Source organism: Erythrolamprus reginae, chromosome 5 (genome assembly GCF_031021105.1).
Source record: "Erythrolamprus reginae isolate rEryReg1 chromosome 5, rEryReg1.hap1, whole genome shotgun sequence".
Lineage (NCBI taxonomy): Eukaryota > Metazoa > Chordata > Lepidosauria > Squamata > Dipsadidae > Erythrolamprus > Erythrolamprus reginae.
The window spans coordinates 72,118,730-72,142,702 of record NC_091954.1 but is presented as its reverse complement, the minus strand read 5'-3'; the positions used below and the strand labels follow the sequence as shown (position 1 = coordinate 72,142,702).

The following is a 23,973-nucleotide window of genomic DNA, read 5'->3' as shown; positions in this document are numbered from 1 at the left end:
TTTATATTTCCATGTAAGGCTTTATAAATCATAACCCGCATCTTGAATTGCAGGGAAAGTAAACATGAGCAAATCAAGGCATTCCCATCATTGTGCACAAGAGAGCATTCTAGATTATTATTGAAGCTTCTGAGTAGTCTTCAAAGACCTGAGCTGGTCCAAGCTGGTCAAATTTCACCTCTGATTTGCTGGTTGTGAGTGTGAGCGCATGAGCGCTCACTTCACTCGCACACACCCCTTCGGGAAAGAAACAGCTTCAAACAGGCTCCTAATCAGCTCAGGCAGCTCCAGTAAGAACAGCAGTGGAGGCATGGAATGCAGCTGAGAGAGCCAATGAGCCAGAAAATGTTATGAATTAATAACATAACATAGGGCCAGGTAGGTGGGCCCAATAGCAATCAGAGCTAAGGGTTCTCTCAAACCCTTACAACCATTACAACCCACCACTGCCTGTACGTACTGGAACAGGACTGTGACAGCCTCAGTTGACCATCTTTGAGTTGAAAAGATGAAGAGCGGAGAGGGTTTCAAAGATAGACAAAGACCATGTAGGAGCGAGTGAATCAATCTTTATTTTCCACCCAACTCTCTTATAATGACTGTTATCTCTACGCTACTTCAGCTATGTGCATGCACAGTTTTACATGATGTGGTAACTCGTATACAATGAACTGTATATCATTGTTACAGGTGCAAGGACAGAACTTTAGGGAGTTTCTTGGCAGCACGCAGAGAATGTGTTTTGATGTGCCAGCTGGCACGTCCCTCCTGTTATCTTGAACTTTCCCAGGCCTACCCAGAAACTCTGTGTTTGCAAGGCCTGGGCAAAAACCCATGCTAACTTATGCTAACAGCATGATGTGAACTGAGCTTCCCTATGTGGCTTTGTGTCATATCTGGGCTTGCCCAACCATATGATCTTTGACCTACACAAGGAATACTACAAAAAACAATACCCTAATCAAGAAATCATCAAGGTACCCACTACCAACATTGGCAGGACAAGCGACTGTATATAAACTGAGAGCAAATTCCATACTAACTAGTATTGATGATATTACTTAATTGGGTAATAAAATGTCTGCAGGCAAACAACCAAGGTCAGAGAGGACTAAAGACTTCACAACTATTATGATAGTTAAATATTATAAATTTATATTTTGACCAATATTTTAGACCCTGTGAGAATAATGTTAGGAAATTAGTTTGAAATTTAGTTCCCTGTTATAACGATTATGTTCTACAAAACAGCTTCATTCCTGGATTCTATTAGATCTGCAAAACTTCGCCATCAGTGCACTTCTGTTGAAAATGTCTGTTCCAGGTTGTCTGTCAGAGAGTTCTCTGTAAGAGAATTGGATATAAACAATAAGATAATAACGAATACAAAATATTTCCTTGCTATGAAATTAATTTTAGCCTTTCAGTCAAGATACACAATTGAATGAAAAAGTTGTAGAAAACATTCAAGCTCAGATGAGATAACTACTTATCTGACAATGCAAAACTTTTTTTTTGCATGATCCCTGAAATAAATAATAATGCTATGTAAAATCAACTTTTTTGTATTTTCTAAGCATTCTAGATTGCAACATTCATGGTTTCCAACCAGCATGTAACACACATCTGGAGGATACTGTGCGGTGGCAAGAATGGAATGGAACGGAGGAAAGGAGAGCAGAAGAGAAAAAAAGAGAAGAGAAGAGTTGAAAGGACCTTGGAGGTCTTCTAGTCCAACCCCCTGCTTAGGCAGGAAACCGTACACCACAACAGACAAATGTCTATCCAACATTTTCTTTAAAGCTTCCAGTGTTGGAGCATTAGCAACCTCTGTATTAATCAGTTGTAAATTAAATAATACTGATTAATTGTTCTAACGCTCAGGAAATTTGTCCTTAGTTCTAAGTTGCTTCTCTCTTTGATCAGTTTTTACCCATTGCTTCTTCTCCTACCCTCAGGTGCTTTGGAGAATAGCTTGAACATTGATGGAAAATTTAAAATCCTGCTTAACTAGGCAGCATTTTAATGCCAATGGTGATTATGTCTCTGTAAAAGCTAGAGCAACATACAGGGGGTCCCCGACTTACAACGTTGATCCGTTCCTACATCGCGTCGTAAGCCGAATTTCAGTGTAAGTCAGGACATTCCTGATCTTCCTCTACTTTGTTCTAACGTAAGGTGACCAAGTCCCAATTTTTTGGGGATCCGAATTAATTTGTCTAACAAGCCCACCCACACTCCCCTCTCTCAGTTTCTCTCTCTCCTTACCAAAAGATCCCAGGGCTGCCATGCCGCTGAGCCAAGTAGGGATAGGGGTTTAGCCCCAGGTGGGTTGGGTCGGCCAGCCAATCCACGGCCAGGGAAACCCATGCAATGCCCCACCTTCCTACTCCTCTTCCTCCCCCTCCCCGCTCCCTCCTGTTCTCTTCAGCTGTGGCTGCTGCAAGTTTTTAATTTTTGACCTGTCCCCGGCCAGAACAGAGCATCGCATTGCTAAAATGCCTCCCAAAAGCTCTTCAACAAAAAGAACGGCTTGGTTGCAGGATTGGTCGACACTGCCCAGGCCGCAGCCACAATTGGCTTGGGCAGCTTTCAGTCCCCAGACCGTCTGTGTGTATGTGCATGTGTGCGTGCATGCGTGCTTTGCGACTGCCACTGGTGGTGCCCTCTTGGCCTTTGGCTTGAGAAGTGGGTAAGTGGCCATGTCTGGAGTTTGGGGGGGTGCCGCCAAAGGCTGGACGAGAGAGACAAGAGAGACGGTTCAGATTGGGTTGAGGTCCTGAGTCATTCTCAGGGCCTCAACCCAGGATCGCTTGAGAGCCGAGGGGAGGAAGCGGGCGCCGAGAGGGCGCGGTGACAGAGTTGCTGATACGGGCATCGTATTCTGGCAGGGAGATGGGAGATGTGTCGTAACCACGAAACATAACTCAGGGCTGACGTAACCCGAGGACTACTGTACCTGCTTCTTCATTCTCACTGTCTTCTTCCATCCCTTCTCCAAAAGTAGCACTTTCTTCTTGTTTAGGCAGGGCATCATCATGAATCTAGACTCATAATGTAAAATAATGCAAATTATAGACTACTCAAAAGCAACTATTATTTTCTTAGCAATCGGTTGCAACTATTTTTAATAATAGTTGACTTTTCCTCATATATTCCATATATTTACTGTAAAATGCACTGAGTTTAGTGGCAAGCTTACGTAATTACCTCACTAGGTAGGGCCACAAACCTAACCTCAAATAGCAGCAGTGGCTTAGAGATCTGATTGAGTCATTAGGGCTACCCCCAACTATACTAAGTTTAATTAATTAATTTAAATTTAAATTTAAACTCTAAGATAGACTTCAATCCAACATTCTGAACTACTACCAGAATTCAAGAGTTCCTATCCCATGATCCCTAGGAACCATAGCTTCATTATCAGCCACTATTAAAAATACCACTATTCTTCTAGACAGGAAGAATATCTCCATTTCTCTCGAAGGTCACCATTCCTCTGTTACTTATTTATTTGACTAGCATGACATTCAAATCAGTAATTCTGACCAGTTTATAGGCCCGTGAACCTATGATACACGTGGGATGCAGAACCTTCTTTGTGGGCTCACAAGCCGTCACCCCAGCTGAGCTCCACTGCGCATGCACACGCGCCTCCCACCATCCAGCTGGTTTTGAGGTCTCTTCCATGCATGCACGGGGGTGGCACATACATGTTTGGGGTCGTGTGTGCACATGCAAGGGCGGGGCACACACATCAGAATTGTGTGCGCATGTACGGATCATGTGCACATGTGCAGGGACACACACATGGGAATCATGCACATGCATGGGTACAGGGCAAACATGGGGGGGTTGCACATGCAACGGGTGCAGGGGTTGTGTGCACTTTCAGCACTTGGTGCCAAAAAGGTTACCCATCACTGTTATAGGCCTACTCATTAAGTAATAAATGTAAAAATACCATACTATAACATTAACATTTGAATAATAAATAATCCAAAAAGAAGAACCTAAACCCAGGAAATAATTTAGTCAACAAGTTTTTACCTAAGGAATGCAAACATCAATGCTTCAGCATCCAATGGACTCTTGAAACATGGGAACAATGCACTCTCCAGCAAGATTCCATAGAAGGAAGGCAGTAATTGAGAAGTTGCCTCCATATTCCAGAAGGTGACTAAGGGTCTTAGCAGAACTATCAACCATAATTATTTTGCTGTTGTCACTGAAGTAATTACTTCTCCCACCCATCCTGTCCCCCAGTACCTTCCAGTATCACTGTTGCCCAGTATCAGTATGTGTTTGCTTTATCTTGGGCAGATAACCTTCAGATTTGAGTGATCCTGATGGTTATACAAATTCTTGGCATGTACATCTGGCATTTTTTGGCCTTCTAGGAACAACACACCACCATGATGTAGCACTAGAGCAGGACTTGAGGGAGTGATGGCGAGCCTTTTTGTCCTTGGGTGCTGAAAGAGCGTGTGCAGGCGGTATCGCACATGCGTGAGTACCCACACCCATAATTTGGGGCGGCATACAAATCAAATTAAGTAAGTAAGTAAGTAAGTAAGTAAGTAAGTAAGTAAGTAAGTAAGTCATTCATTCATTCATTCATTCATTCATTCATTCATTCATTCATTCATTCATTCATTCATTCAATGCCCAGGGAGGGTGAAAACAACTTCCCCCACCCCGTAGAGGCTTTCTGAAGGCCGGGAACGGACTGTTTCCCAGCTTCTGATGGGCCCAGTAGGCTCATGTTTTACCCTCTCCAGGCTCCAAAGGCTTCCCTGGAGCCGGGTAAGAGCAAAAACGCCCTCCCCTATCTCTCCGGAGGCTCTCCAGAAGCTAAAAACGCCCTCCCCTATCTCTCCGGAGGCTCTCTAGAAGCTAAAAACACCCTCCCAGAACCCAGAACCTCTGCAACCTAAAAATCAGCTGGCTGGCACACACATGCATGTTGGAGCCGAGCTAGGGCAATGGTTTGTGTGCCATTAGATATGGCTCCATGTGCCACTTGTGGCACCCATGCCATAGGTTCGCCATCACTGGGCTAAGGACTCTCCCAACTCTATCATTATAATGGCAGTTAAATGGCAAGACTTGTAATTACCACCACTCTCTCTGCTCCATGGTCCAACACTTTCTTTTCTGCTTGTAGCTGCTCCAGGATGGTTTCCTGTAACAACGGTGCATTTGCTCCTCTTACAACAGCTACCAATTCTCCCCCCTGAATTCAAACAGGAAGAGATGACTTTATTTTACAAACACAGTCCATGCCAACACGCAGATACTGATATTGCAAATAGAAGACTTCTGATTGTATTTTACCATTGGAAATGTGGTATTATAAACATTGAAAGAATTGCATTCTCAATATGTACTTATAGCAAAAGGGAAAAAAGTAAAATTTAGCAAAAGATTGAGAAAATAGGGCTGGAACGAAAACTGGATATGTAAATATTTTTCCTACCTTTTAAAAAAATTGGCGAATATATAAATGTCTGCAAATTTAACTGGTGATAAATTAATTGATAATCTCATAATAAATTAAGCGAATTTATTTGAACCAATTACCGGTAGGTATAATGGCTGGACTAGAACTTGTGAGCCCATAGGGAGTTCTCAGCCTCCTTTGGGCATGGAAACCAGCTGGGTAACTTTGGGCCAGTCACTCTCTCTCTCTCTTTCTCTCTCAGTCCAATCCGAGTCACAAAATTGCTGTTATAGAGCAAAAAACATGTGGGAATAGTATGCGGAGAGGGGCGGCATACAAATCCAATGAATGAATGAATGAATGAATGAATGAATGAATGAATGAATGAATGAATGAATGAATGCATATACTGTATAGCGGTATTGTACAAAACTAAAAGTGGATATAAATCAAATAAATAAATAAATAGGCAGGTAATTCTGCATAAGAAATCCTTGACAAGCCCCATGTAGCTGACAAGAATGAAGAAAAGAAGAGTGAAATGGTTTTCAGGAAACCCTGAGGTGTGTAGGAATAAAATTCCCAATCATATAAAATGAGTTAAGCGGAATTTCTTTGAATGTTTTTTTTACTTTATCTTTCATACCTAAACTATATTTATCCTAGAAAAACTGAACACTTCATCACAATTTATTGCCTAGCATCACCCTCAATAAAAAAAAAAAGATCTCATTTTCATATATTTTGCCCTATACAAAGCAATCAGTAATATTTTGGTATGTTCCCTTAACTTTCCATGGCATATTTAACTGAGCTCTTTAGATAGAATTTTATCTTTATATTGTGGGAAACATAAACGATGAAGGAGGCATTATTTGCTGGTGTTCATGACACTCAACATATAGTCTGAATTCATATGCCATACTAAGTTATACAATATGATTTGTTTTAGTTTAGTGTTTGACCTAAACCATTTTGTGAACCAGCCTCTGGTGTTTGGCAACCATTGGTGCAAATCAAACCAACTGTACTTTATTCAACAAAGCATAAATTGGCAACATAATGGCTGGATCTAGTTGTGGTATATGACACACTATTCTAAGAATATGTATGAGTCATATTGGGTAGTTAGAAACAGTTGCATAAGCACTGAGTATTGATGACTATAATATTTTACTTCTGCAGAACTTGTTAGTAGCTAAGTTGCAAACTCAGCCAATAGTCATTTTGTTAAAAAAAAAATTAAATGCCATCAGTTACTGTGTTATGTGACTCTAGTCTAGATGTGCTAACCTTGGGCTTGCTAGTCTATGTTTAATGTTTATTTTCCTCATTGACTTTAGCTAAATTACTTTAAGAAAACATTATATAACAAATGCAATTCTTTCAAATCTTGTAAGCATCCAAATATTTATCTTGTTCAGTATTATAATAAAAATAATATATAATTTTATCCTATAATATTTCCAAGTGTTATACAGACATAATATTCACATATTTTATTTTTTATATTTATGAATTTATTAATCACTTTAATCAACGCAACTCCTGGTGGGATACAAAAACAATAGCAATAGCCAATGCAATAACTGTAAAATATATTAATATCCTATCCTATCTTATATATCGTATCCTATCCCATCTCATCCTATGCTATGCTATCATATAAAACATAATGTACAAATTGTTAAGGAGTGTGCAGAATGACCCTTGAGTTATCAAGGTCATGCACAGGGGAAACATGGAATTCCAGCATATCTCCAGGAGATATGAGTAATTATTCAGTCATACAAGACAGATACATCAAAGTTCAATTAGTGTTTACTTTAGAAATAGCACAATCAAATTAAACAGTCCGGTCATACACATCCAAATCAGTCAATATCTCTCAATACAATACTAATATTACAAGCCTGTCAGTCTTACATATCAGACATACATTACAGCTTACAAATACAGCAATCATCAAACACACAAAGCTTACTATATCAGTCACAGTGAATCAGCAGAAAGAACAGAGAGAACAGAGAGAGAATCATGCTTTCAGGCTCCCTCTTACGGCAATTTGCAACACTACCACTTAAAGCTATAGCATTTCAATACAAACATTCATTGTTAGCTTGTTTATATATTGACAACCTAACTGTTTGTACATAGTTCTAACACAATTAATGCAATATTTCTGGTACTGGAAGCTCTATGATATGTACAAGTTGTTTATCAGGAATACACACACATACAAACACATACAACAATGCATCTCTACCTACAACGCATCTCTATATACAAGTTAATAAGAATAATTAACTAGCACGTTACATAGATATTTCTAGAAACATGGACTGTACAAATATGGCAAGGTTTTAAAAAAAATAATACTGATGGAAATATTATCTAATGAAATTGGCCTTTCACATTAACTTACACCATAAAACAGAAATGTTGGCTCACATTTTCCACGATATTTCTCTAGAGCATCAATTGAATCTACCTCAGCCTAAATGAGAAGCAGACAAAAAAACCAGAATAAAATAAATGTCAGTAACGTCATGGCATCCAGAATTGACATCCATTGCAAGCAAGCACATATTTCTTAATAAGAGCATGGTTGCCGAGCATGCTACCAATGTATCAGCGTGCCACACTTACTATCTTAACCTTTTTGATCCCTTCTGAGAATTGGGCTTTGCTCACTCTTTAAATAGATCTGAAGCTTTTTCTTACCACAGCAAAATGCAGCAGATCACCGCCAACTTCATTTCTTATTTTCTTGAAGAGGTTGACCACTGTTTTACATGGTCCACACCAGCCTTGATAAGCATCTACTACTGCAAAGAAACAAACATGTGTCAGCAGAATTGTGGCATGTCAGAATAATTCCAGAAATCAATCATATATCTAGAAATGAAGAGAGTTAGTATTATAATAGTCTGACTGAACTAATAAATAATAATAATAATAATAATAATAATAGTAATAATTTATTGGATTTGTATGCCACCCCTCTCCGCAGACTTGGGGCGGCTAACAACAATAATAAACACAACATGTACAATCCAATAATAAAAAACAACTAAAAACCCCTATTATAAAACCAAACATACACACAAACATAGCATGCATAACTTGTAATGGCCTAGGGGGAAGAGCTATCTCCACTCCCCCATGCCTGGCAGTATAAATGAGTCTTGAGTAGTTTACGAAAGACAGGGAGGGTGGAGGCAGTTCTAATCTCCGGGGGGAGTTGGTTCCAGAGGGCCAGGGCCGCCACAGAGAAGATTCTTCCCCTGGGGCCCGCCAAACGACATTGTTTAGTCAACGGGACCCGGAGAAGGCCAACTCTGTGGGACCTTATCGGTCGCTGGGATTCGTGCGGTAGTAGGCGGTTCCGGAGGTAATCTGGTCCATTGCCATGTAGGGCTTTAAAGGTCATGACCAACACTTTGAATTGTGACCGGAAACTGATCGGCAGCGAATGCAAGCCACAGAGTGTTGAAGAAACGTGGGTGAATCTTGGAAGCCCCACGATGGCTCGCGCGTCTGCGTTCTGCACGATCTGAAGTTTCCGAACACTTTTCAGAGGTAGCCCCATGTAGAGAGCGTTGCAGTAATCGAACCTCGAGGTGATGACGGCATCAGTGACTGTGAGCAATGACTCCCTGTCCAAATAGGGCCGCAACTGGTGCACCAGGCGAACCTGGGCAAACGCCCTCCTCGCCACAGCCGAAAGATGATGTTCCAATGTCAGCTGTGGATCGAGGAGGACGCCCAAGTTGCGAACCCTCTCTGAGGGGGTCAGTAGTTCCCCCCCCCCATGGTAATGGACGGACAGGTGGAATTGTCCTTGGGAGGCAAGACCCACAGCCACTCCGTCTTGTCTGGGTTGAGTTTGAGTTTGTTGACACCCATCCAGGTCCCAACAGCCTCCAGCCACCGGCACATCACTTCCACTGCTTCGTTGACTGGTGCCTGCAGACACACTTTTCTATTTGGTACAAGTTTTAGATAGGAAGTTGCTTTAATGGTTTGTAAGGTACCACATTAAAAAACCAATAAATTCTGTATCAACCCAAGGAAGGGTTTTTTGTTGTTGTTCCTGCCTACAAACAAGTGTCCCCAAAGTACTAATAGAATTGGAGAGTTGCCATTCAGGCTTAAATGCCAAGGAAATTTTTCCATTTGTTAGCATGTTCATTCAGAGATATAATTGTGTAGCATGACCTAGCAGGGGAATGGTTCATACTACAGTACTTTATTGATATGAATATTCATGTTACAGAACAACAAAAGAGGAAAATTAACCCCATAAAATAACTGTAATTCAAAATCTTACCAATCAATCCTTTGGATCCCAGAAATTCTTCCCAATGTTCTTGATTATTGACAACCATCTGTGCAAAAATTAAACCATATTATTGAGAAACGAGGCAATTAAGCAAAATAGATTTTTAAAGAATAGCTTCCTGAAGAAATTTGATGGATTAATACATGAAAAAAATATATTGACAGCATGTTTGTGTCACTAAAAATTACTTGTAGAAAATGAAGTCATAATTTAGTAACATTAGATTTTTAAAAAATTCTTTAGACAAAAATGCAAACTGGTAATGAAGGGAAAAAACCATTGGAAATGTTAGAATACAAAGCAAGAATATTTGTGAATATTTTTCTTGCTGAGTGCAGGAGTGTTATTGGAAAGTGAAAAAGTCTCGAAACCTACAGTTTGGCTGCTGATAGGCTGATGAAAGATTAGCAATAGCTATGTAAAAACAAAAGATTAGTGCTGAATCGATCAAAATTTAAACTAGCGAATACTGTACTACATTTGACTTTATAAAATATTATTTAAGGTACTAGTATTTCTGTTGCATTAAGCAGCAACTTGACAATTAAAATATAAAATATGTATTTTAATCTGTTTCCGGAACATTGCATGGGATGTAATGGAATTCATCATAAATAATAATAAAACATTTATTGTTTTACAAAGTTTACATTGCACAGATACATAACTCTGCCTATGGAACTTTTAATAAATGCTTGTTTTTCAATGAACACTAAATTGATGAAATAGTATTTATCTCTGAAGTATGAATATTACTAAGGAAATGCTTAGTAAACTCAAATAATAGAAAAAAACTCAAAATCAAAACATGCTAATGAAATACACATTGGGAAGAAGAATCTGAACTCCAAATACCAACTGAATAATCAAATTATCACAGATAATCCCCACTCGGTTAAAGACCTTGGTATACTAATAACAAAAGATTTAAGTGCCAAAGCCCACTGCAACAACATAGCCAAGAAGGCTTCAAGAGTTGTAAACCTAATCCTATGTAGCTTCTGCTCTGGCAATCTCACACTACTTACCAGAGCTTACAAAACCTTTGCCAGAGCCATCCTCGAATACAGCTCATCTGTTTGGAACCCATATCGCATCTCAGACATTAACACCCTTGAAAATGTCCAAAGAAACTTCACCAGAAGAGCCCTTCACTCCTCCACTCGAAATTGAATACCCTATGAGATTAGACTTTCAATCCTGGGCTTAGAAAGTTTAGAACTAAGACTCCTTAAACAAGATCTAAGTATTGCCCACAAGATCATATGCTGCAACGTCCTGCCTGTCAGCGACTACTTCAGCTTCAACCACAACAACACAAGAGCACACAACAGATTTAAACTTATATTAACCACTCCAAACTTGACTGTAAAAAAATATGACTTCAGTAACCGAGTTGTCGAAGCGTGGAACTCATTACCGGACTCCATAGTGTCATCCCCAAACCCCCAACACTTTACCCTTAGATTATCTATGGTTGACCTATCCAGATTCCTAAGAGGTCAGTAAGGGGCGAGTACAAGTGCACTAGAGTGCCTTCCGTCCCCTGTCCTATTGCTCTCCTATATCTCCTATACCTTTCTTCTATTCCTATATCTCTTCTTCTATTCCTTCATTGATATGTTCTATTACTATATCTTCTTTTCTATTATTTCTTAGATATATTTTACTATGAGTATCTCCTCTATAACCTTCATCATGTATTTTACTATGTGTATATAAATATATACCCACTAAAACCCTCATTGTGTATTGGACAAAAATAAATAAATACAAAATAAATAAATTATATGATACTGAAATTTATAACTTACTTTAAATTATCAAAACAAATTATGCATTAACTTGTATTGCTATCGGAAACACAACATGTATGATAGGGTTGTACAGAATTGTCACTGTCTTGGGAATTTAATCCTATTCCAAAAGATTTTGACTTTTTCTCAATTTTTTCTTAATAATTGACAAGATTAAGCTAAGCATGTCATGAAAAGAGCAAAGCAGTTCGACCAGTTTTCAATAACCTATCAGAAAAACAGAACCGAAAGAGTGACTGGAAGGGTAGAAAACACTTCCCCTTGCCAAAAGCATTGCTTTCCATCCAGCAGCTAACCATCTCCTCCTGCTGTCTGCCTAACTTTTGTGATAGGACAGAAGGCATAGAAAAAGTAGGAAATGAGTGGTGCTTCTATGTTCCAATAAAATGGAGAGTTTTGAGCAAGTTACTGTTGTTTTATGCTGCCAAACATCACTAAGGAAATGTGGGTTAAGCACATTATGGGAATACTATGTTACTTACAAACTGATCTATAGAAAAACACAATAAAAGCAATTTAGATTTGAGCAGTCTGGATATAGTGTGGCAAAATAATTTGTGAAGAATCAAAGGCAGAGATGATTTTGCATAGTTATATTATTGGATGATGTAGGTTTACACATTGCTATAGTTCTCACCAAGAAGGAACTTTTTTCTTCAATTAATTTTGTTCTGAATAAAAAAAAGTTGAGTCTTAGAACAGCACATCTCAAACAATCTGAATATTGCCTTCTGCATATAGCAGATCACTTTTAAGGTCACTTTCTAAGTAGCTGGCTCAGCGTCACTTGGAAAAATTCCACACAAGCCAACAGGTCTTCTTGGAAAGAAATAGTTGGCAGAGTTGAAAAATAATCAATTTCTTCTTCTGGCCACATGATGGCAGGATTTATAGAGATTATATCCCTTATGGGATTATTTATATAAATAAAGGAACTCCAAATATATTCCTATAATTCCATACTTAAATATTTCCAGAAGAATAGCCCTCTTAATTCTGCTGAAGCAAAGCCAACAGAGAGATGTACATCTTAAAAAAAATGGTACATTGTATCATTACTTGTATAGACCATAATTTATAAGAATAAGAGGACTGTAATGTATGGATGTTTATGCCACAGTCGACTTTTAATTTTCAAGCTTCTGTGTCACAAATCAGTTTTTAAGCAGCTGAACAACGGCTGGGGAAAGCTATTGAAGCTTTAAGGAGCTACTGACTGATACAAGAAAACTGATGCATTAAGGTCAACCTTGATGTGTACAGTGTTTCCTCGATTTTCAAAGGTTCGAACTCCGCGAAAAGTCTATACCACGGTTTTTCAAAAATATTAATTAAAAAATACTTTGCGGTTTCCCCCCCTATACCACGGTTTTTCCTGCCCGATGATGTCATATATCATCACTAAACTTTCGTCCACCTTTAATAAATATTTTTTTAAATAAACTTTAACAAACAAACATGGTGAGTAATAATCTAAAAGGTTGCTGAGGGAATGGGAAATTGCAATTTAGGGGTTTAAAGTGTTAAGAGATGGCTTGTGATACTGTTCATAGCCTAAAATAGGGTATTTACTTCCGCATCTCTACTTCGCAGAAATTCAACTTTCGCGGGCGGTCTCGGAACGCATCCCCCGCGAAAATCGAGGGAACATTGTATATCACTTCGGATACAAATGTACTAAATGCCACCAGCATGTTTCAAATATACTGTGGTACATGTGGAAACAAGCATTCAGAGTTATAAACCGCTTTTGGATTATATCACAACATTCTCTAAAAGCCACTGATGGCACCATCACACTACTAGCTCTGAAAGGTTTGTTCATCCTCTTAGCCTTCTCTAAGTTAGTTCATCTGCTCTGGACTTGATAACAAAAGACATTAGCAGATGGCAAAGCAAATACACCTGGTTTCTCTTTGGAGAGGATTTTGGGGATGGGGCTTGGAAAAACCCACAATATTTGTGGGAAGGAGGAATAAGGCATAATCAAACCTATATCAAGAGCATTTTACCTAAAGGGTTTGCAATAACTAAAGCAAACCAGCAGAGTTTTCTTCAAAAGTAGCTATAATACTTTGGCTGACATTATTTTCATGAATCTCTCAGATGAATATCAGAATGCCTATACATTGCACTGATGCTGAATGATTGACAGGTGGGCCAGGTTCACCCATATGTGCTAAAACACAATATGGCTTGTTTGGGTTTGGTTTAGTAAGTTGTGTGAACCCAGGCCAGTATGGTTTATTCGGTGCATCATCATGGCTAAGCAAGCCATGGCTTAACAAGCTATATATAGCAGACAAAACTCTCTAAATAAGTGTCTAGAACAGTGGTGGTGAAGCTTTTTGTCCCTTGGGTGCCAAAAGCGTGCACAAGCTATTGTGCCCGTGCGAGTGCCCACACCCATAATTCAATGCCCCCCGCCCTCCTGCGCATGCACATGTGATTCCTCTGTGATGCCCTCCCCTTTGTGCATGCATGCACGATCCCCCTGCTCTCATGTCTTTCGACATCGTGTGGACCTGGTAGGCCCATTTTTCACTCTCCCTAGGCTCCAAACGCATTCTTGAAGCCTGGGGATGACAAAAATGGTTTCCCTGGCCCCCTGGAGGCCCTCCGGAGGCTGAAAACACCTTCCCAGAGCTCTGCTAGCCAAAAATCAGCTGGCTGGCATGCACACGTGCACAGCAGATTATTATTATTATTATTATTATTTTTTTATTTTTTATTAGATTTGTATGCCGCCCCTCTCTGCAGACTCGCAGATTAATTAGGGCAATAGCTCATGTGCCAGCAGATAAGGCTTTGCGTGCCACCTGTGGCATGTGTGCTATAGGTTCGCCATCACTGGTCTAGAACACTGAAGACAAACCTATGGCACGGGTGCCACAAGTGACACGCAGAGACATATCTCCTAGCACGTGAGCCGTTGCCCTAGCTCAGCTCCAATGTGCATGTGTGTGCTGGCCAGCTGATTTTTGGCTCGCACAGAGGCTCTGGGAGGGCATTTTTGGCTTGAGAGCCTCCATGGGAGTGGGGGAAGGCGTTTTTACCCTCTCCGGCTCCAGGGAACCCTTTTGAGCCTGGGAAGAGTGAAACACAAGCCGACTGGGCTCACCAGAAGTTGGGAAACAGTTCGTTTTTGGCCCCCAAAGGGCCTCCGGGGGAGAGGGGAAGCTGTTTTCGCCTTCCTCAGACATTGAATTATGGGTGTGGGCACTCGCGCATGCGCAACAGCCCACACCCGTGCTCCTTCGGTACCTGAGGAAAAAAAGGTTCGCCATCACTGGTCTAGAACTATCCCCCTCAATGACAGAGGAGTTTAAAAGACAATTTCTTTTTCATGAACATTAAACTGAGCAAGGGGTTATGTCTACATTGAAATGAGAACGTTAAATTACAATACTCTGTTTAGAATAATATCTACTTTTGGTCTGAAAATTAAATAGACGTTTGTCAGCAATTTTTGGACTGCCATGATTAACATTAGTTCTTGCATTTCTTTTCTGAATCATCACATTAAATTGAAAACAAAAACTTAGTGTTTGGGAGACTGGTGATTTAGAAATCTATAACTTTCCATTTTACAGCTACTGTCATAACGGTCACTCCCAACTGTCATAACGGTCACTCCCAACTGTCATAACGGTCACCCCCAACTGTCATAATGGTCATCCCCAACTGTCATAACGGTCATCCCCAACTGTCATAACGGTCATCCCCAACTGTCATAATGGTCATCCCCAACTGTCATAAGGGTCAAACTTCAGTTTGTGCAGAATGCGGCCGCAAGAGCTATCGTGGGGCTTCCCAGATTCGCCCACGTCTCTCCAACACTCTGTGGCTTGCACTGGCTGCCGGTCAGTTTCTGGTCGCAATTCAAAGTGTTGGTAATGACCTTTAAAGCCCTACATGGCATCGGACCAGAATACCTCTGGAATCATCTTCTGCTGCATGAATCCCAGGGACTGATAAGGTCCCATAGAGTTGGCCTTCTCTGGGTCCCGTCGACTAAACAATTGTTTGTTGGACCACAGGGGAAGAGCCTTCTCTGTGGCGGCCCTGGCCCTCTGGAATCAACTCCCCCCAGAGATTAGAACTTCCGCCACCCTCGTCTTTCCCAAATTACTTAAGACCCACCTGTATCGCCAGGCATGGGGGAATTGAGACATCTCCCCCAGGCTTTTATAGTTTTATGTATGGTATGCATGTGTTGCATGGTTTTTAAATGATGGAGGTTTTAGATATTTTTTTAATATTAGATTTGTTTACATTGTAACACTGTTATTTTAATGTTGTGAGCCCCCCCGAGTCTTTAGAGAGGGGCAGCATAGAAATCTCATTAATAATAATAATAATAATTTATTTGTGGGTTTCATTGACAAAATATAGAAGTACTGGGGTATTTTTGTCCTCTCCATACAAGCAGAAAATGCAGAACTGCACTGGGTGACTAATATCTCATACTAACCTGCAAGGCTAATTTCCTTTTTCTGCTGGCCATTATGCTGAGAAACAAACAAACAAAGAACAGGCATTAGATTACGTACTACTACTTTGCAAGCTAAAATATCATTAATATTCACTATTAATAAATGCAACCACATAAACAAATACTGTATATACTTTATTACAGGTAGTCCTTGACTTATCATTCATTGATCATGCTTCTCTGAATTAAGTGTTCACTTCCATCTGGAAATCTCATAATCACTTATTTTTTGCAGATACTGTATATATTTAGCATGAAGCTATCAAAGAATTTGTGAACCGTCTGGCAGCTCATACTTCACTATTTTTTTATTCTATTATATAGTAACTTGCTGAAAAACCCTCAGCCATTATTAGAAGAAGTAAATTGGGAGGAAAGAACTGGAATTTAGTTAGGAGTTTAGCATCGTTCTTGATGCTAGCCTCAATTTTGTTTCCAACCTGAAAGAGATATTTAGTATTCTCTCGAAGCAATAAATTTGGATTTCTGAAATTTGTTAAATGTAAACATTGGTGCAAAACATCCACAGCGACATGTACAGTGTAATGCTGTGAATACTTGCTTAGAATTATTTTTCACTCCATTAAAGGGATTTTTCTCTCTTTTAGGTATACTTTGACCTGGCAGTGTTTTTATTTAAATGGTGTAGCAATAGCCAATGAGTAATAGGCCTGCCACATTTACAGTCTGATTTATTTATTTTCTTATGTATTTCTTATGACATTTATCCCTTTCAAGCTAATCAAATCTAGGCAGTTTACAAGTCAAAATGCAATAAATAATAACTATAAAATAGCATAATAACAATATCAGAATATCGCTACAAACCTCAAGAGCATGCTGGTTTTTTACCCAGTCAACAAAATATGTACTCTTTAACCCCGAAGGGCTTTTGAAATAGTCAGAATAATCAAAGGGGCTACACGTTTGCCTCTGGGCAACTTGTTCTACATGGGGATAAGAATGCCTATGCTCCATCACAGCAGAATTCCTAAGAGGTGGGGGCCTTCAATTGGAGCTTTCTTTTCAGACATTGGTAAGGTAGATTCTATTTTGATAATATCCAAATCAATTGTGTATGAGTGAAGGGAGAGTGTCACCAAATATATTAGAACTTACACACAAATATGTATGCATTAGATTGCAGCTTTAATGAATTAGTGAAAGTTCCTTTAACCAGTTTTTAAAAGATTTCCTCTGTTAACCAACTTAAGCATTTATTTTTGATTGTAAAATCTGTATAATCTGTCATAATAGAAAACACATTTATTCAGAGTCTCTTTTAAGATAGCCAAGTGGCTTTAATAGTGGAACTGTTCCCATCAGTTTATAAACAGACTGAGTTTTAGGTAGTTATTGATATATATATATTTTGTTAGTATAAAAAAAAGTATCCTGAAACATCAGTTAAGACATCAAAAGCTCCTCAGGTTTTGTGAGTTCCGTATTATTTTTGGATGCATACTGCTCATTCTTATCATTTGCTTACCACAATTCTAGTTTATTGACTGACCCAGGATATATGAGTGGGCTGGATCATCCAGAGCGAGTGAGCAAGAAAAAAAAGGGAACTATTTTAATAGGTACCAGTGTTGCTTGCTATCTCATTTTCTATATGTAGAATTAGGCAAATTACAGTCCTATAGTAACCACTGTATTAAATGCATTTTAGACCTATTCGCCTTCTTAAGACTCTACTACTGTAATTAGTTCAGATCCTCAAATTTCAAATAAAAAATAGCAAATCTCTAGCCATTATAAAACTAGAGATACAAACTATATAGTACGAAGCTGTCACAGTTTTATAATACTGCAGCAACTGTTACTGCTCCTATTTTTCAGTGCCTCTGTTTGTATGATATATTATATATATCCAGGGACTTAATCCCTGGATAGTTCAATGGATTTGCAGCTGGCTGAAGCGTAGACATCAGAGAGTTATTGTTAATGGTGAGTATTCTGAGCAGAGACAGGTTACAAGCGGTGTGCCACAAGGGTCTGTTCTGGGTCCTATTCTTTTTAATACGTTTGTGAGTGACATAGGGGAAGGTTTGGTAGGGAAGGTTTGCCTATTTGCCGATGACTCTAAAGTGTGCAATAGGGTTGATATTCCTGGAGGCGTCTGTAATATGGTAAATGATTTAGGTTTACTAAATAAATGGTCAAAGCAATGGAAACTGCAGTTTAATGTTTCCAAATGTAAAATAATGCACTTGGGGAAAAGGAATCCTCAATCTGAGTATTGTATTGGCAGTTCTGTGTTAGCAAAAACTTCAGAAGAAAAGGATTTAGGGGTAGTGATTTCTGACAGTCTCAAAATGGGTGAACAGTGCAGTCAGGTGGTAGGGAAAGCAAGTAGGATGCTTGGCTGCATAGCTAGAGGTATAACAGGCAGGAAGAGGGAGGTTGTGATCCCGCTATATAGAGTGCTGGTGAGACCACATTTGGAATACTGTGTTCAGTTCTGGAGACCTCACCTACAAAAAGATATTGACAAAATTGAACGGGTCCAAAGATGGGCTACAAGAATGGTGGAAGGTCTTAAGCATAAAACATTTCAGGAAAGACTTAATGAACTCAATCTGTATAGTCTGGAGGACAGAAGGAAAAGGGGGGACATGATCGAAACGTTTAAATATGTTAAAGGGTTAAATAAGGTCCAGGAGAGAAGTGTTTTTAATAGGAAAGTGAACACAAGAACAAGGGGACACAATCTGAAGTTAGTTGGGGGAAAGATCAAAAGCAACATGAGAAAATATTATTTTGCTGAAAGAGTAGTAGATCCTTGGAACAAACTTCCAGCAGACATGGTAGATAAATCCACAGTAACTGAATTTAAACATGCCTGGGATAAACATATATCCATCCTAAGATAAAATACAGAAAATAGTATAAGGGCAGACTAGATGAACCATGAGGTCTTTTTCTGCCGTCAAACTTCTATGTTTCTATGTTTCTATATTTACTCACAATTTATTTTATTTTATTTCACAACTGAGCCATAGTTGGCTTAACAGTTTCCGGAAGAAACTACAATTGGCTAAGTTTATACAATATGCTGAGCCACAAATAATGATTTTCCAATCACGAGGGTTGAATTTAATCTCCATATTAAATCAAAATAAGCAATCGCTTTAGCTGAATCCAACTACCCTACCACCCATGTCTGCATCAGTGATGGGCTCCTACGGGTACAGTCAGGTACGCAGAACCAGTAGCCAATTTTGAATTTTTTTTTCTTTTTTTCCCTTCTGGGCTCTAGGTATGTATTTCCTATTGCAGTAAAGGAGGTTAAATATGTATAATTTTAGAAGAGCTGTGTGCACGTGCATGTACATACATTTTATATAGTAGATAATGTATATTTGTGGGTGCCTGTAATACGTATGCACACATATGGCATACATATATAGAATTAAATAGTATATTTTGGATGTTCAGAAATAATAAGGGAAACTGTATCTCTTTGAGGCGAGAAGAGGCCAGGCACCCTAACCCAAACCCCTGATGTGAGTGGTGTCAAGTTGGCCACCTTTAAGCCAGTCACATGACCTTTAAGTCAACTCTGGTTGCATGATCGTCAAGCCACTCCCACCTGGTCACATGGCCAGCAATCCACATGCACAAAATAAGCTACGCCCACAGCGTGGTAGTAAAACTTTTTGCAGCCCTTCACTGGTCTGCATGTTATGATGACGCATCAAGTAGCTGGCCATTCAGTGTGCTGCACAAACTTAAAAGGTAGATGAATCAATCAAACCATGGATAACTGTCATGTGAATACACGTCCCAGAAAAATTGAGAAGCAGAGTGAATGCCTAGAGAGACAAAAACGGATCTTTGCAAATAATGACTGGAGATATCCTCAATAAATTTCATCTCCTTCTTTTCTATAGTTTTACCAAAGATGAGGATATAAACCAGGGGTGTCATACTGGTGGTCGCGGGCCGGATGCGTCATGTGCAGGCCACGCCCACCCCAGCTCTGTAAAGGGGGAAAATGTCACGAAACATCATGGCAACGTGACACCGCAAGTTTGACATCCGTGATATCACTCCACTTCTATAGGTAAATATATTAGGTGAGTAAGTGGACCATAAAGCTTAGGTGAAATGAAAAATGGAAGAAATTCATTCAGAAATTCAGGAAGAACAAATTAAGTCTGGATTGATTTGACATACTGACTAAATAGACTGCCTAGCCACTTTATGCCTAGCACATTATCCGAATATATTTCACAAAACCAGAAAATTGGGTTGAACAAATTGTGGATATGTTGATCATCGTGAGTTTGAAGAATTAACAGAGAGCAAAAAGTTTTCCTCCCTAGCAATAATATAACTCAGCCTTTATTGTTTCCTCTTACTCTAGTCTGGATGCTAACAAAAATGCTCTGGCCTCACTACTTTGTGTTTGTTAGGAAGAGAATATTGTGTGGTTCTGACAAACCAGTGAGGAGGACCCTGGAATATATTTCCCACTCTCCACCTTAAGGCACCAATAATTGACCAAGATTGAACTGATCAAATAAATGCAGGAGAGAAGTCTCAATATAGTTAATTTGTAAAGCATCAAAAATCTACCGAAAAAAGTATTCTCAAGAATGGGGCAGATTTATATAGTTTGCTTAAAATATGGGTGAGAAATGAGCCAGGGCTAATTCTCCCTGATCAAGGATGATCAACTCATTCTAATATAAAATCCTGCTGGTGAAAAGCTAGCTCTAAAACATGACTAAAAACAAAGGTTGTGGGGTTTTACAGAATAAGTAGCTATGTTCTGTTTTTCCAATGCTAACTACAGTATACTAAGAAAGGCACAGATGATTAAGAAGCAAAAGCATAAAAAGGAAAGGTGGATTTGAAATATCAGTTCTTAGAATGGCAAGAATTCAGCATAATGTACCTGTTCAAGGGTTCGGCAACAGCTCCCAGGCAAACAACAGCGTCCCTTGTCACCATAGCAACAGGGGAAACAATGGAGAATTAGCTCTGACAAATATGTCAGTTCTTTTCCCTGCCTGCTGTCACTATCTCTTCCGTTCCCCAACTGGATGGAAGAACTGAAGATCAGGAACAAATCTTACAACTTGAACTACGTTTTGGGAGTACAAGCTTGGCTAGATAACTAATGTATTGACATTAAATGTGTGCTTTCTAAAATGGCAAGACTGGTGAAGATAATGAAATTGATCAGTGGTCCTCACATTTTCCAGTTTAACTGCATCAAGATGGGTAAGGTGATTGATCCCTTTGGACATTGATTGCTTCTCTGTTTTAGATCATTATTCTTTAAAGATTATCCTTTGAAAGTTGCTAAACGTCTGAAGGTTTATTTGATTTTGGAAATTAATGCCCAGAGCATTTAAAATATAATGGTAAGAAGAGAGAAGAATCTTGTATTCTATCATTATTTGTCAGTTTCTAATTAACATTGTTAATTGTACTTTTACCAAGGAAGTAGTATATTACAATTTATTAGACTGTATGTACATAGGATTGTGGTATAAATAGGTCATGAAGGAAAGAAGAACCTAAGCAATTTAATATAGTACATCACATAACTCTGTTAATAGTCCACCAATGGAAATGGACACTCAATTTATGAATTTCAGATCAAATTATTGGCAATCAAAAATGCCACATGCACTTGAACTTTGATTCTGTTGGTGTATAAATTACACATGGTGTTCAAATTCACCTCTACAGATTTTACTGGCTCCTTCATAAATGTATTTATTTATTTATTAGATTTGTATGCTGCTCCACTCCATAGACTCGGGGCAGCTAACAACAATAATGAAATAGCATATGACAAATCTAATATTTAAAATAACTAAAAACCCTTATTAAAAACCAAACATACACCAAAACATACCATGCATAAATTGTATAGGCCTAGGGGGAAAGGAATATCTCAATTCCCCCATGCCTGACGACAGTGGTGGGTTTTAAGGAGCTTATGAAAGGCGAGGAGGATGGGGGCAATTCTGATCTCTGGGGGGGGGCTGATTCCAGAGGGTCGGGGCCACCACAGTGAAGGCTCTTTCCCTGGGTCCCACCAAACGACATTGTTTAGTTGACGGGACCCGGAGAAGGCCCACTCTGTGGGACCTAACTGGTCGCTGGGATTTGTGCGGCAGAAGGCAGTCCTGGAGATATTCTGGTCCGATTCCCTGAATTGTGCTGGCTCACCTAGACCAGAATTCTGATTTTACAGAGCTAAGAGAGGCTTGTGGGAAGATCACACACAAGGCAGGAACAATACACTCACTGTTGTGTTCCATTCCTAGCTGATAATTGATTTTAGGAACTATAAATAGAATAATATGCACTCAGCACCTAGTTCAGCCTAGATTATTATAGACTTACCTTCTTCTGATAGCAGTATTGTTTCAACTGATTTAAAGATGATACCACTAGTGAATTATCATTATCGTAATAAGATATAAGATAATCTTTATTGCCCCTTTTGTCTGTGAACACACTGGCACACATTTTAAAAAATGAAATTCTGATGCCCAATCTTAAACGTGAGTGCATACACACACACACACCACATATATGTGTGCGCACACACATTAATCATAGTCTATTTCGAATACTTAGCAGAAAAAGAGTTTTGAGAGTTCATCAGGTCAATACCATAGGTTATAAAGCTATTACAGAATCAAGTTATTCTGCTTCGTATACCACAAAGCCTCCTCCCAGATGTTAAGAAAGAAAACTGGTCATGTAGAGATTGTGTAATGTCCTTGACAATACTATGGATCCTGGTCAAGAATTACTGGTATATACTTATATGCGATGCCCTGGATACAAGAAAGTGAACTTCCAATCACCTTTTCTGCCATCCTCACCATTTTCTTCACAGCCTTTCTGTCCAAAATAGTAATGCTGTACTTCCAAACCAGTACAATGCGGCAGGATGCTTTCAATTGTCCATCTATAGAAAGTGGTAAGGATAAGGGAAGAAAGATGTATTCATCTCATACGATGTAAAAAATGAAAGGCCTGTCTAATGTTCCCGCTTAACCTGTCTCACTGTTGAGCGACTAAGCTAACCTGCTCATCAGCTGAACCCCCAAAAAGTTGATACTACTAACCACCTCCACAGTTGAATTGTATGATTGCCTGCCATTTCTGAAATTGACAAAGATCTTTGTATCTTTTTGTATTCATTTAATAATACCTGTGATTTTTGGAACATTACCTAATCTAGAACACAGTCTAATCCTTTTGAACTGGTGATAGTCCATGTCAAACTGTTTTAATAATTAATATTAATAATTTATTAGATTTGTATGCCGCCCCTCTCCGAAGACTCACTTGATGGATATTGTATCCTGCAAAAAGAAAATTACAGTATTTAATTACTGGACTAATCCAGTTCTTGCACTAATGAACTTCATACAGTTATGTTACAAATATGTCTGATATTTCACGTTAAGTCTTAACTTAAAATATAAAATATAAAAACTAAATAAAAGTGTTAACATTGTAATTAATGTAAATTCTTTAAAGGCCAGGTTGCCATACCTTCTGAACATATGGTTTACAATTTTTAGAATTTTGGAGCAATTTCTCATCATTAGATATATGAGAATATATTTTGGCTTTTTCCATCTGAAGCTTGTGAGAAAATCTTTCCAAGGTTCTTTTTAAAGATTGAAAAGTGATGCAGTTAAATTCAGTCTGCATAAGGCTGCTATTCAAGATGGGCTGTACTAAGAAAAAAATATACAGCCTTGTTAGTATTTATTACAAAACCAAATAAACAGATCTGATAAAAACTCTTACAATACTGTATACATTAATTAAAGCTTCATAAATTTTATAATCTACTAGAAATTACTTTTTAAAAAAATAATCA

The 23,973-nt window shown here is 38.9% G+C and overlaps 1 protein-coding gene across 4 annotated transcripts; it reads right to left on the bottom strand.

The window, feature by feature from the left end:
• Positions 1–549: 549 nt before the first annotated feature.
• On the bottom strand, positions 550–23,704 carry NME9 (NME/NM23 family member 9). 4 transcript variants are annotated; one of them, XM_070753093.1, is made up of 10 exons: positions 23,640–23,704; positions 23,430–23,446; positions 22,961–23,046; positions 21,007–21,051; positions 9,777–9,834; positions 8,168–8,271; positions 7,869–7,940; positions 5,120–5,236; positions 2,960–3,044; positions 550–1,344 (listed from the first exon to the last, which is right to left on the bottom strand). In XM_070753093.1, the coding sequence occupies exons 1-10, from the start codon at positions 23,690–23,692 to the stop codon at positions 1,292–1,294; spliced, it is 690 nt and encodes a 229-aa protein (XP_070609194.1). In that variant the 5' UTR covers positions 23,693–23,704; the 3' UTR covers positions 550–1,291. The 4 variants fall into 4 exon arrangements, with proteins under 4 accessions (XP_070609194.1, XP_070609195.1, XP_070609196.1 ...); XM_070753094.1 differs by lacking the exons at positions 23,430–23,446; positions 23,640–23,704 and adding an exon at positions 23,314–23,425; XM_070753095.1 differs by lacking the exons at positions 21,007–21,051; positions 23,430–23,446; positions 23,640–23,704 and adding an exon at positions 16,080–16,116 and having other exon boundaries at positions 22,943–23,004.
• Between the last annotated feature and the right edge of the window lie 269 nt (positions 23,705–23,973).

Coding starts and splice junctions, on each gene's coding strand:
- NME9 (XM_070753093.1), bottom strand. CDS start 23,692: ATGATGAGAAATTGCTCCAAAATTCTAAAAATTGTAAACCATATGTTC. Junction 9,835..21,006: donor GTTGCCGAACCCTTGAACAG/GTACATTATGCT, acceptor ATTTTTGCACAG/ATGGTTGTCAATAATCAAGA. Junction 3,045..5,119: donor ATGGAGCAGAGAGAGTGGTG/GTAATTACAAGT, acceptor TTATGAGTCTAG/ATTCATGATGATGCCCTGCC.